Raw genomic sequence first — 15,033 nt, 5'->3', positions numbered from 1 at the left:
AACTGAAGAAAATATGGCTTTAGCTTCACTTGTGAACAACTGCAATGGCCAATTTCAGAGGAAATGTGCCGTTAGCTACAATCACCATCACAATCTTGGCTTTTGCCGCGCTCTTATACACTGAGAGACTAGGCTCTTTATCTTCAACAGCCAAGTTGAGGTTCAAGCCATGCGCTAGAAGTAATGCTGGTGAGAAAAATCTATGTTTTCACCTCAAACATATTTACATCGTACGTAGTACTATTATTTACTGTTTCATAACTACCAACTTTGCAGTTGAGAGATTAGTTGATGTGAATGGCTTCAGTTACGCAGATGATGAATTGTTCGATTTTGATCCTGATCAATGCAGCCTGAATCATGGGAAATGGGTGTTTAATCGCTCCATTGAGCCCCTATATTCGGATAGAACTTGTCGATTCTTAGACAGGCAGGTTTCGTGTGTGAAAAATGGTAGGCCAGATTCGGATTATAGGTACTGGGAGTGGCAACCGGACAACTGCAGGCTGCCGAGGTAAAATGCCCCCATTTTTTAGCTATAGGCACATAATTGATCTTATTATAAAAAACTTGAATATATCTTAAATTTTGTGTTGCAGGTTTGATCCAAGAATGGTTCTGAGGAAACTTAAAGGGAAGAGGCTAATGTTTGTTGGGGACTCACTTCAAAGAGGGCAATGGCAGTCCTTTGTTTGCCTTGTTGATTCAGTGATACCGAAAGGAAAGAAGTCGATGAAACGAGGCCGTTTGCATTCTGTTTTCAGAGCAAAGGTGAGTAATAAGTAAAAAAATATGAAAATGTTTGGGCACAGATGTTACCTTGTTCTTTTTGGATTTGGTTAGGAATACGATGTGACAGTGGAGTTCTATTGGGCACCTTTCCTGGTAGAATCCAACACAGATGTTCATATAAAAGCAGATCCAAAACAGAGAATAGTGAAGGTGGACTCAGTTGAAAAGCATGCCAAACACTGGTTGGGTGTTGACATCCTCATCTTCAACACTTATGTTTGGTGGATGAGTGGCCTCAAAACTAAGATATTGTAATACTACTATAGTAACATAGCATAGCATGTTTGGTAAGGTAGATAATTGAATTCTATGAACAAAAATTATCTATCCCACCAAACATGTGCTTAGTATAACCCATGTGTGTCTCATCGCTCATATTGTATGCGCGCAGATGGGGTTCGTTTGCAAACGGAGAAGAAGGCTACGAAGAGGTGGAGACACACATTTCGTACACGCTAGGGCTCAGAACATGGGCAAATTGGGTGGATTCAAACGTTGATCCCTCCAAAACACGAGTGTTCTTCACTACCATGTCGCCTTCACACCATAGGCCAGCAGACTGGGGGAATGAAAACGGCACAAAATGCTTCGATGAGAGGCTGCCGGTGCTGAAGAAAGGGCACTGGGGAAGTGGGTCAGACAAGACGATGATGGGCGTGGTGGGCAGCGTCATGGCAAGGATGAAGGTGCCGGTCACACTGATCAACATAACGCAACTATCGGAATATAGAATTGATGCTCACACCTCAGTTTATACTGAGTTGGGTGGAAAAGTGTTGACGGGAGAACAAAAGGCCGATCCCTTGCATTATGCTGATTGTATACACTGGTGCTTGCCTGGACTTCCCGATACTTGGAATCAAATATTCTACACAAATTTGATGTTACATGTATGACATGAGCATAAATTGATTGATTTTGCCGCTAAATTTACACCAACCAAGTAATTACACCATTTTTTTCACATTGCAGCTGCTCCATAAATTCAATGATTTTGGAAATTCGACTGATTCGGGTTTGCATTTCTTCGAAACCCAACTGTTCACGGAATCACAAGCTAATTTATTTGACTTTCCTTCATATTTTGATAGTACGTGTGTCTCTCACCCCTAGATAGTCTTGCCTCACATTTCTTCTTAGTAAGCAAATAATGTGTAAAGCGATTGTTACATATTTTCCAGTATTGTACTACTACTAGAGACTATATAACCTTTAGAGCATTCACAATAGACCACAGACTAGCTATATGCTATCTAAAAACTCCTCCTACCACGCTATCAAGGACTTCGCACAGGCTGCCACATCATCAAGGACTTTCCATAGCCCAGCAATAGGCTAGCCAACGCCCTAGCCTAGCAAATAAATTGACAAAAATAATTAATTCATTTTAATTGCTGGTGTTTTTCAAATATTAAAAAAATGAAGTGCAATGAGTTGTAAATATAGAGTGTAAAAATAATAATCAGTTAGCCTATCGAGCGGCGATCGGCTAACACCTATTGTCCGCGGATAACCGCTCGTCCGTCTTCCGGACGTCCTTCGCGTTAGCCTAACGCAATAGTGGACGTCCACCACGCCCTACCCGCTAGCTTATGGTTAGTCTGTGCTGACGTCCCTTATTATGAATGCTCTTATCATTCCTATCAAATCTATATAGATAATAAATTAAATATAGGCAACTAAGAAAATTAGACAATGAATAATAAGATAAAATACTAAATAGTGATCGAATGCAAACCCTAAATATTATACAAACTTCAAACTATGATTTGGATCATTAAAAAGTGTCAACAAATGACAAAATAATAGCAATAAAAAATATCAACAAAGTGTCAATATTTGAATTGTATCACTACCATACTAAATATATATAAACATTTTTATGCAATAGTAGTCGTGCTCTAATATACAAGCATTTAACGTATTCATTATTGAAGTAGATGAGAGTCCATTTATGTACAAAGAACTAATCAAAATTGTCACTATAAAATCAAGCTTTGTTGTACCTAAAGCTACTATTCGACGCATAATCATTATTTGATTATATGATAATCGGTTGATTGTGATTGAAAAACTCTTACTCCATGCAATAAAAAAGTTGTAGAAACAAAAATTAATTATCATAGAAATTTGTGTGCAATAGAAAACCTATATAAACAAAAATCAATTAGAAAATGTGTTGGCCTTGGAGATAGGAGACAAAGCACGACAGTGGCGTGGCAGCACTACTTACAATAAAGACAAAGCACATATGAAGAGAGAGAGATTGGGATCGAGTATGCAATTTCCTGCATCTAAACCCACTGAGCGACACAATACTGTCGATCGATCATATAAATGTATTCTCAGATGTTCTATATAAAAAAGAAATTCTCGTATCCAACAATAAAACTTAGATATTACAACCTGTTAAGAACAGGGTGGGTGATCACAATTCACAAACATAGTACTCCACTCATTAAGGCCATGGTACTGTTGAGCAAGCAAAACCTTAAAAAAGTTTTTTTTTTTCCAAGCAAAACCTTTAAAGTTGTTCAATCTTATTGTTCATATCATGACTTATTCAATTTTTCTAACTATTTTATAAGGACTTTCTAGTATTGACAATGCAAATTAGAAATTAGCAAAAGTCAAAGTCCATATTACCATATAGTCTGAAATTTGAGAGTCCAAAATCGAACTTGTTGCTGACAAGGGGATGTGAATGCGCTTCACTTCAATCCGAAAAAAATTCTACTGCAGTCGTTCACTATAGCTACAATCAAATAATTTGATTCAAATAATATGGTGTAAATCATCGGCAAACAATAAACAATTGGAAGCAAGAATGTATTATGCCTTCAAATAATTTGATTCAGTCAAGGGATTAGAAGGAAGAATACAATATACCTTCAAATAATTTTATTCAATCAAAGGATGCGCCGCCTCTATGAACCTGGAATAGTTTAGTTTAGTTTAGTTGGTGGAGCTCGAAATGTTAGGGAATTTATTTGTCTTACTCATATTAGAATAACGCGTATAGTAGACAGTTTAAATATATTATATTTATTATCATATAAAAACTAATCAAGTTTTACATTTTAGGGTACATACATATTCATTGGGGTGCTTTAGGCTCCTTTGCATCCTTTGCACCCTAAGTGTCCTATTTCCTTCTTAATCTCAGTCCTTGGATCATTAAATTGGATGGTTGTGATCAATGCATTATTAGTCTATAATGTTGCATTATTACCGTTGTGCATTATTAGAATGAAAATGTGCATTATTAGTCTATAATGTTGCATTATTAGCCGTTGTGCACTATTAGAATGAAAATGTGCATTATTAAATGACACGTGGCATTAATCTAACCGTCAGATGACAAAATCGTGGGGCTAGGATTAAGAAGGAAAAAGGACAAAAGATATGAAAAGGATTTGAATACATCCCCATATTCATATAAACAGATGTAATCCCTTGCTAACTTTTTTGAAGTTGCTAACTTACTGACTTATCAATGCAATATATTAAAAATGTTAACACAATGATATTGAAATGTCAACATAAACTTAAGTTGATATTTTAATACATTATGTTAACATTGATATTTAAATATCAACACAAATATATGTTAATATTTTAATATGATCGTGTTGACATTTTTAATATTATACATTGATGAGTCATTAAGTTAGCAATTTAAAGAAAGTTAGCATTTTAATGCATCTGTTGTCTAATATTATACAAAGTCACATATATTTATACATATTTTATTATCTTACAGATATTTGCAAAAAAATATACTATTGTATATTAAAATAATACTATTAATATTATATTAAAATATTAAATAAATCATTCATTTATACATATATAGTTTTGGCCATAAGATTAGTCTTTATGCATTTATGGAAATAATAATTTTAGGGAGTAAAAACTCATAAAAGGCTGGAAAAGCTATTGTGTGACTTCCTTCTCCCACGTTTGGCAGCGCTTGATTTATTCAGACGACATGGAATAAAAATGGCTGATTTTGTAGGAATTGATATTAGTTTCAGCACACGAGGCATTTCACTATCTGTGAAAATTGGTGGTATAATTTTTTATTTGCTTCTCCGAAAATCTGAATTGGATCTTTAAACCTAATTTGCCCTTTCACTTTTCCACCTCTACAAGCACATACCCATAACAATATGATCAGCAGCCAGTCATTTGTGGCGGCGAATTCAGCAGGTAAGCTGGTGCTGCTATGAATCCCTCATTTTTTTACCCCCTAAATTTTGGGGTTATACACTAACAGCGGACAGAGTGGGTCAGCCGACCCCATCGTTGGTCCATGATTGCTGCTGGAAAATACCACTACTCAGCCCGCCGACCCTCAAAAGCCCCACCTTTGACCTCACGCCAGCCTTCTCCAAGGAAGAGAAGCAAAGAAGACAATGAAACTAAAATTTAGAGAAAGAAGGAAGAGACTCAATTTGGTGAAGAAGAAAAACATACAAGATTTCGATGGGAAATTTGGAACAAAGAAAAAAGAGAGCTGAGAATTTTACGAAAGAGAAGTTTGGGAAGAAGATGCGTCGGTGTTTTAACTTATTCGATTCATCCTTCATTCTGTAATTTGATATTTGGGCTTAAAAAATGAAAAAAGTGGAGATTTGGTGATACGATCATGGAGGTCGTGCGTCAAGGATTTCAGCTACAACTGAATTCAACCGGCAACCGTCCTGTCGAGATGATATCCAAAAGCTATGAAACTACTACCATTGTCTTCATCTTGAAAACAACTTCGAGTGGGTATCTTGCACATCCCAATCGGAGTCCGAATGAGGGAGTTATGGCGGTTTTACGGAAATCGCACAGAAAAGGCGGGGAGCTCCAGAAGGAACACCCGGGCGGGTGTTTTTCAACCTGAAAGACACCCGACCGGGCGAAATGATTTGGAGGTCCAGAAGGAACACCCGGGCGGGTGTTTTGCACCCCGCAATTCACCCGACCGGGTGAATCACCCGAAACTTAGATTTTGTGGGTCTTTTCCCACATTTTGGACCCTTGGTATAAATATCTTTTGATGTCATTTTTCATTCTAGATAAGGTTGTGATTGAAGTTATCTCCCTAGTGAGTTTTTCCTCTTTGAGGAATGTATCCAATTCCTTCCTTGAAGGTTGCTTGTCTCAATTTCATAGATTGATTCAAGTAGAGGTATGCATCAATGGAGTGTATCCATTGAGTAGTGGAGCCAAGGGGTGATAGAGCTATTGAAAGTTACCTAGGGTTGTTTCCATTCTTTTGGTCAAGTTCTTATGGTCATAACTCTTTTATCTCTTCATTATACACATGCTTTCCATTCCTAATCTTCAATCAATTCTTGTTTAGATTCAATTTTTGTTGGTTGAATATTTTATTATCTTTTGTTTTGTGTTGAGAAATTGAAAATAGCATCACAAAAGTAGTTAGATCAAGCATCATCAATGTGTAATTTCTTGGGAGATGGATCATAAAATACATGGATCCTTATCATTTGGTATCAAGCATCTTATGATGCTTACTATGATTTTACACAAGTTACATATGCATGATGTTGTGCTTGTTATACATGTGGAGCATAAACATTTATGGATACATTGTGCATATGCTTTTGACCACTTTTTGAAATTGCTGAAGCAAGTGAGTGAAATCCATTGTGATGAACTTGATTTGTTGGTTGATACACCTTCTTGCAAACTTGGTGTGTGTGGAATCCGGATTTGAGGGCCAATCCTTTCCAAGAAGGGGAGAATATATGACCATGAGTGCTAGATGTCAAGTGTCTTCACCTCGACGTGAGCCATGGATTGATTGGGGTCCAAGGAAAAGAGTGAAGACATGCCAAGGATTCAATAAAGCTATAGGGCTGCCCGAGGATGCGAGGAATAGAGGAGGCTCGGATTTGAGGACAAATCCTTTCCAAGAAGGGGAAGATGATACGATCATGGAGGCCGTGCATCAAGGATTTCGGCTACAGCTGGATTCAACCGGCAACCGTCCTATTGAGATGATATCCGAAAGCTATGAAACTGCCACCATTGTCTTCGTCTTGAAAACAGCTTCGAGTGGGTATCTTGCACATCCCAATTGGAGTTCGAATGAGGGAGTTATGGCAGTTTTACGGAAATCGCGCAGAAAAGGCGGGGAGCTCCAGAAGGAACACCCGGGCGGGTGTTTTGCACCCCGTAATTCACCCGACCGGGTGAATAACCCGAAACTTAGATTTTGTGGGCCTTTTTCCACATTTTGGACCCTTGGTATAAATATCTTTTGATGTCATTTTTCATTCTAGATAAGATTGTGATTGAAGTTATCTCCCTAGTGAGTTTTTCCTCTTTGAGGAATGTATCCAATTCCTTCCTTGAATGTTGCTTGTCTCAATTTCATAGATTGATTCAAGTAGAGGTATGCATCAATAGAGAGTATCCATTGAGTAGTGGAGCCAAGGGGTGATAGAGCTATTTAGGGTTGTTTCCATTCTTTTGGTCAAGGTCCTATGGTCATAACTCTTTTATCTCTTCATTATACACATGCTTTCCATTCCTAATCTTCAATCAATTCTTGTTTAGATTCAATTTTTGTTGGTTGAATATTTTATTATCTTTTGTTTTGTGTTGAGAAATTGAAAATAACATCACAAAAATAGTTAGATCAATCATCATCAATGTGTAATTTCTTGGGAGATGAATCATAAAATACATGGATCCTTATCATTTGGGTTGTGCATATTCATAAATGAATTTTGCTTGCTATCAAGGACGATGGAGGGTGTTGCTGTCATTTTCTTCCCAAAAGTAAGGTCATTTTAGTCATCACATAATGTGATATAATGTTGGCCTTCAACACGTAAATCATACCAAACAATGGAGTAGGTGTATAAGCATCTTCTACCAAACAATAATTTACAAAGAATTGCTATCCCTAATCATGGGAAAAAAGTGTTATCTGTAAACTCAATAAAAGTTTTTCAGCGAACCAATCACGCCCTTAAAATAATACTAGCATTAATGTGAACAAACATTTTTATGGCATTTTATTGACTATGTAGCATTAATATTTGATACGAGTGTCATGACATATTACTCTCTCTGTCCCCAAAGAATATGCACTTTGAGTTCGGCACAAGTTTTAACGCAAAATTAGTAAAGTAAGAGATAGATAGAGATAAAAATTAATTAAAGTACTGTTAGTGGAGAATGAGTCACACCTCAATAGAGAAAAAAATTTCCAAAATTAAAAAGTGCATATTCTTGTGGGACGGATTCAAAACGGATTCAAAAGGAAAGAATGTTGAAGGTAGTAAAAGTCCATTTTTCTAGTAGTATCCGTCCTTATTCTATGTAGGATGAAAATGTGTAAATCTTTCTCTTTAATAACTCATTCTCCAAATGTCATGATACTCACCAATCTACAACCACTAAAAATCGGCTAAACTCACTATTTTCCAATGTTTTAAAAATCGGACCGGACCGGCCGGTTCAACCGGTCGGACCGTGAACCGGTAGGTAGTCCGGTCCGGTTCACTCCTTTAAACCACCAATGCATTGAACCGTTGTGAACCGGCAGAACCGGCCGGCCGGACCGGTTGGACCGTGAACCAGAAACCGGTTTAATATTGTTGTGTTTAAAATTTTTTAAAATTTGTTGTTGGTAGGAGTTGAACTCATGACCTCTCTTCTACATAAGAAGACCTCTACCACTCCACCACATGAGGTCATTGAACAATTTGAACATCAAATATTTTTATACATTAACCATTAAATTTTTATCTACAATGTAATAGCCTGGAAAATAAAGTATAAAACAAAAATTTAAGTCAGTTAAAATGCAAATATTAAATAGACATAATTAGAAGTTGTGTAGTATATGTTGTGGATAGTATATTGTTGTGTGAGGTGAAATTTAGAAAATGAAATAAAAGAAAGAAAAAGGAAATAGAAATAGAAATAAAATTAAAAGGATAATGATAGAAGTTAAGAGATATAAATCTCTTTTGAACCCACTTACGGGAACATTCCCACATACATATCCATTCACCAAGTTCCCACACACACATACACTCACTGCCATTCACACACATACACGCACGGCGATAGGCTCTCTCCGGCGACCCTCGCGTCACCGGTTCACACGCCAGTTCTTTTTCCTCTCTGTGTCGCTGCTGTCCGGCGGATTCCGGCGTTGTTATCGCCGTTTTCCGGCGAGTCTAGGCTGGACTTATCTCTAATTAATGTAAGAAAACCACTTGCACCTCCTATTTACCCAATCTCTTCTTCAAATCTAAAGCTAGGGTTCATAATCAAGTTTTCTCTCCCCAATTTTGGAATTTATGTAAATTAAGTGTAGAATTGTCCTGATTTCTAATTCGCTGCATATAGACAGTTGGGAGATGATTAAAATGAAAGGTCTCTCTATGTGTGTGAATGTTGTAAAACCTAGAATTATTCATTTTGGTTTGGAGAATTTCTTATGCTATCTTGGATAGACTTTGTAACTGACATTTTTGTTTTAGCATAATTTTCACCTTAACAAAGAAGAAGTTTGTAATTTTGGCATTGAAAAATTTGGGACAGCCATATAAGGATTTTGCCCACTTTTGAAAAAAATAAAATAAATATTCACAGTTAAAATTTGCTTGTTTTGGCTATATTTAGTATATGTTTAGATTAAGGTTGGTGAAAAGAGAATGAAGGATTATACTAGATTATTTTAGCCGGTTTATAAAACATTTTGTATCAATATTTCGAAAGGGGAACTTTACTTATGTTTATGTTATTTATTTTGGTGTTGGTGTTGATAAGAAATTTACATATACATATATATTGAAAGGTAATACCACCTCAAGAACTAATACGGGCAAGGAGAAGACGAAGGTGAAGGAGTAAGGCGATTCCAATATCAAGACATTTTGGATTTTGAGGTAATATATATATATATATACTCTACTTTAGACTTAATTTATGAGTAAAGTTATGTGATTACCTACTGAATATTGGATATCAGTCAGAGATACTATATTGGAAACTGAAATTGGATATCAATCAGAGATGGTATATTAGAATGTGATAGATGATTTACCACTTGAGTATGTTGAGTGGTGTTACTGAAAGAAATGATTATGTAATCTTATATAGTTGAGTCAGTTGTTTATGTTATAAATTATGGGATAAGAGTATGAATATGAAATAGATGATAGGTCAGGAAGAAATGGTATGTGAGCATGGTATGACTGACTGTAGGTGATATAATGTTATGTATGGTGTGATGGGAGGAATTAAAATCTGATGTACGGTGTGATGGAAGAAATTAAAGTATGATGTACGATGTGATTGGAGAAATTAAATTACGAGGTATGGTGTGATTGGAGAAAATACAATTTGTTGTGCGGTGTGATTGGAGGAATCGAAATATGATGTACGACGTGATCTGGTGAAAATACAAATTATTGTGAGGTGTGATTGGAGAAATTAAAATATGATGTACGGTGTGATTGGAGGTAATGCGATTTGAGGTACGGTGTGATGGAAGAAATTAAAATATGATGTACGGTGTGATTGGAGAAATTTAATTACGAGGTAGGATGTGATTGGAGAAAATACAATTTGTTGTACGGTGTGATTGGAGGAATCAAAGTATGATGTACGATGTGATTTGGTGAAAATACTAATTGTTGTGAGGTGTGATTGGAGGAATTAAAATATGATGTACGATGTACTTGGAGGAAATATAAATTGATGTATGGTGTGTGGGGAATTAGCCTCATACGACCATATTTCGTCTACAATGTGTACTCGGACTCAGTACTAACTATATTCCAGAAAAATGAGTACTAATTAATGATAATATGTGTGTTGTGATGTATATGATATCTTCAAAAATCTGCATACGTGTGGATGTTGGATATGATGGAGATATGTATTTTGTGTGTTTTATTTCGATTAACTGTTTGTAGACTGATATATATTATGTGGTGAAATTTATCGTGGGATATATCCTATCAATTGTGTAATATCGTTCATGATTATGACTCCGATAAGTTTAAGGGAATTTAAGGGATAATGACACGAATGTAAGATGTGTATTGTTTTTCCAATTTTGTTTGAAAGTAGGCATATGTACATAGTTATGATGATGCTTGTTATGGAGGAAGAGACTTATGGTTGTCATTAACTGAATGTTCACTTTAACTCCAGAATTTGTGCTCTAACGATGAGTTACTATTGAATTAGTTGAAGCTCATTCCACATCTTTCTTTTTCCAATGCAGACTAGGTGATCGGACTAACCCTTTTTACTGTACAGCTGCTCAAGTCGGGTCACTAGCGAATTTTTTTGCGTGTGAGTAACTCCCTAGATATGTTAGTCGGGGCATGTAAAGGAGTAGAATGCAATAGGGGACTTTTTACTTCTTTCTACACGTTTGCTAAGTATGTATGTTTTTGTGGATAGCTGAACAAACCGTATATATGTATATAAATATAAATAGTCTTATGTTTTTGTAAAAAAAAAACAAACAAAAAAAAACAAAAAAAAAAAAGGGTACCAAAATGTGTTTTCAATTAGGGGTGTTACATACAAAAACAAATAATTCATTTTAATTTTATATTCTTTAATATAATTGTTAATTATAATATAAATAATTATCATCTTCTATATTTTAATGATGCTCTACTTACCATCTATATTATTATTAGTAGCATATAAGATTCATTATTTGCTATAAATAAATTTTTTATATTACATACTTAATTCATATACTCTAGCTATTGACATCAATGAATATTTTTATATAAACTTAATACCTAATTCGTATTTAATTATAATATTATTTTACGAAATAAATTTTCTTAAATTAATAAACATCATCTATTTTAATACATAAAAATATTAAATTTCTTAATAATATTTAATATATGTGTTTATCTATATTCCGGTTCAACCAATGGTTCGACCAGTGAACCAGTAACGACGCCGGTTCGCCGGCCGGTCCGATTTTTAAAACATTGCTATTTTCAGTGAAACTCACCAATATCAACTGTTTGTTTTGATTTTAGCTGGTTAGTGTTAAGTGTTTCATTAATATAGTAATACTAAGAGTGTTCATAATAAGGCAAAACACTCACGTCACAGTAAAAAAAAAAAATTGTCCGCCTAGTCATCACAACCACAAATATTATCTGGAAACTTATGACCTTAATTCGGAAACCCGATCGAACAGGATTAGTCAGATTCCGCTGAAGGCTGGTCGGTACACCTGTGGTCAAACCAAAAAAATATGTCTTCTACAGTTCCACCTACGACTACAATTCTAAATTTGCATAATGCCACCTATAAATTTATATATTTTATTGAATTTATATATTCCACCATCAAATTTCTATAATTTATATTTTGATCCTTCAAATATTTATAAATTACAGTTGTTAAATACTTTAAATTTACATGTTCTTTATCAATATACAAAATTTTTATAAGCCCCCAAAATAAAACGCCTAACTGTATATATCCAAAATTTTAATCCTCAACGTGCTTAATACGGAGTATGCTACTAGTACTAATATTTTACATAGGTATGACTCAACTAGAAATGTGGTTTTTAATTTTGGTTCATTATTGCAAGATATTTATGTTTTTGTCAACTAAAATGTTGTAATTTGACAAAAAGGCTACTCCAAGCATTTATGTGAAATTAATGATTTGGTAAAATAATTTTTAAATTGCTGAATAATTACTGATAGCATAACATATTATCGGCACATTGGTTCTACATCAACTACATAAACAACACAAGTACTACAAATTTTAATAGTCTAATCCATACAATAGAGCATAAATAGATTGTCTTGCGCTTCTTCTATTTCCTGAAAAATCTGCATAATCTGGAACAAAGAAATTTGATAATTTCAAATGTGTAACAAAATAACAGAAAAGTAAAAAGAAAATAACTTTCATAAATAATTCAAATACCAAATTCTAGCCACATGTATGAAATATCAAAAACACATTGGAAGAAAACACATTGTAATGGCAAAAGTATTGAATGCATAAACAAACTACTCCATCCGTTCCATAGTAATGGAGACGTTTCTTTTCGGCAAGGAAATTAAGAAAAATTGTGTTAGATGAGTTAAGTAAATGGAGAGTAAAGTGAAAAATGAAAAAGGTAGAGAAATGAATAGAGAAAAAAGTAAGAGAGAGTAAAGTAGGTGTGGAAAAATGTGTTGACTTTTACTAAAAAAGGAAATGACTCTATTACTATGAAACGTACCAAAATGGCAAAATGACTCTATTACTATGGAACAGAGGGAGTATTATTTATAACTCCAATATAGCATTTCATCGAGAACACAGAAAAGTATTGAAAATACAAGACTAGCAATATAATTAGTTAATTTAATTTTAGAGTTTCTGGAATCCAAGTATTGCGAGCGACTGCTGCTGCTGCTGTAGTGCCCGGATAGTCCGAGTCTCATCTTCTTCGACGCATACCCCCCGCTCCCTCACAAATCGCCCTGAACTTTAGAGACTCTTGGAGAATGAGATATTTGTTAGGGAGATTCAATATATAGAACAGAAAAACGGATATCTGAAAGTCGTGATAATCACTTTCAGATCAAATCAATTTCGGTGGTTCTACCAAACTTATTTGATCGGATAAAATTCAGAGAATTCAGAAAATTCATATGTGTATTTGAGATCTCTGAACCAGAAGAATTGATCAGATTTTGAAGAAGACGAACCGGTGCAGCTGTTGACGAAACAGTGCATCCGTTGGGAATATTAACCGAAAATAATTGATTTTCAAAAAGTTTCCGAAATTGCAAATTAGTCCTTTGACTTTCAGAAATTATATTTTCGGATGAATTTCTAATACAACTCGACCCCAGCCAGGGGCGCTGCCCCCGGACCCCCGTTCATCTGTTTAGGGGGCTTCGCCCCTAACATCATAATGAATTCAAATAAGTGTGCACTTCGCACCTTCATATTTAAATGATGTATCATTATAACAATAACCGATCAATCAAGTTAATCCAATTACACTAAAATATCCAACAATATTCGTCCAATAGTTGAATTTGGGATGCTTCCCATCCCCTCGATGCATCTCGTACGACAGAGCCCGAATGTCGGAGGTTGTTCTCGTGGATGCCCACTAACCTCTTCACGGCAGCCTGAATCCCCCCCCATTTGTTGCGGATCTGGTCCGCATTCCTCTCCGCCGCGCCGGCAACAACTCATGGTAGGCTTCCAGGACGCAGGACCAGTAACCGCTTTCTGTCTGATCCGTCCCAACGCCCGCATCCTCCGTGATGGAGTACCACACCTTTGACACATCAATGGACTCCTCCCTTGAGTTGTACGGCCCACCCCCTTCGCTCCGGTCGCCACCGCCTCTTCCACCGTCGCGGCCACCGCGTTGGCCGCCTCTGTGTCTCCGGCGTCGTACTGGCGTTGCCGCGCGTCCTTGTACCGGTGCCGATTAGGGGGGCGGTACAGGATTCTCCCACCCCTGGAGTCAAAACCATCTGCTCAAACATGAAAGAATAAAAATCTGGTTGGGACAAAGGGAGTAGCGGTATCCATCTGCCGATTGTTGACCATGTCCATGTTGGGCTGGTAGACCCCATATGGTGATTGGGGTCGACCCACAGTCCTTCGTGAGGAGGACTAACCCCACAGCTGCGGTGGAGGGAGAGGGGCAACCCACGTCTTGGATGCGTGGGGAGGGGCACCCCACATCTGGGATGGAGGAGGAGGGGCACTTCACGTCTAGGATAGAGGGGGAGGGTCACTCCACGTCTGGAATGGAGGGGGAGGGGGACCATACCAATATAGCCGGCGTTTGCCCCCACATCGACGGCGGTGGTGCTAGTGCCGGTACTCGCGGCACTAGACCCGCAGTTGTGATACCCATTGCTCGGGTAGTGCGATTCTCCGGTGCCAGGGGAATCACTCTCTTGGCTTTGCATTGTGATAAATCTAGAGAAATGAAAATAATTGTAGTGTGGAAGTGTGAAGTAGGAAAAATGAGGAAGAAGTTGTATTTATAAAAATGAATAAATAAATAAATAAAATAACAAAAAAATGGAACCGCGGTGGCCACATTACCCGCTGCCTCCACCACCACACAGCCGCATGCGCCGCATCGCCCTCCCTGCAATAGACTGCCGCGGCGGTCCTATAGTGGCCACTCTAATAACATACGTAGTAAAATTCACGAACCTTAGAATAAGT

The 15,033-nt window shown here is 36.6% G+C and overlaps 1 protein-coding gene and 1 long non-coding RNA gene across 3 annotated transcripts; both read left to right on the top strand.

Moving 5' to 3' along the window:
* Positions 1-19: 19 nt before the first annotated feature.
* On the top strand, positions 20-1,935 carry LOC125212964 (protein trichome birefringence-like 3). 2 transcript variants are annotated; one of them, XM_048113280.1, is made up of 6 exons: positions 20-189; positions 316-514; positions 600-771; positions 844-1,043; positions 1,184-1,682; positions 1,765-1,935. In XM_048113280.1, exons 1-6 carry the CDS (start codon positions 45-47, stop codon positions 1,903-1,905), a joined length of 1,356 nt encoding a protein of 451 aa, XP_047969237.1. In that variant the 5' UTR covers positions 20-44; the 3' UTR covers positions 1,906-1,935. The 2 variants fall into 2 exon arrangements, with proteins under 2 accessions (XP_047969237.1, XP_047969235.1); XM_048113278.1 differs by having other exon boundaries at positions 277-514.
* A 6,773-nt stretch (positions 1,936-8,708) lies between these two features.
* On the top strand, positions 8,709-11,289 carry LOC125213030. The gene is made up of 3 exons (XR_007174831.1): positions 8,709-9,031; positions 9,629-9,719; positions 11,066-11,289. It is a non-coding gene; the product is annotated as an uncharacterized LOC125213030 (long non-coding RNA).
* The last annotated feature ends 3,744 nt before the right edge of the window (positions 11,290-15,033 follow it).

The sequence above is a fragment of the Salvia hispanica genome, chromosome 3 (genome assembly GCF_023119035.1).
Source record: "Salvia hispanica cultivar TCC Black 2014 chromosome 3, UniMelb_Shisp_WGS_1.0, whole genome shotgun sequence".
Classification (NCBI taxonomy): domain Eukaryota; kingdom Viridiplantae; phylum Streptophyta; class Magnoliopsida; order Lamiales; family Lamiaceae; genus Salvia; species Salvia hispanica.
This window is presented reverse-complemented; position numbering and strand designations above follow the sequence as displayed.

Bases quoted from the DNA above. Each gene is read 5' to 3' on its own strand.
- LOC125212964 (XM_048113278.1), top strand. From the start codon at position 45: ATGGCCAATTTCAGAGGAAATGTGCCGTTAGCTACAATCACCATCACA. The intron at 515-599 runs GTAAAATGCCCC...TTTGTGTTGCAG, and splicing joins GACAACTGCAGGCTGCCGAG to GTTTGATCCAAGAATGGTTC. The intron at 772-843 runs GTGAGTAATAAG...GGATTTGGTTAG, and splicing joins ATTCTGTTTTCAGAGCAAAG to GAATACGATGTGACAGTGGA.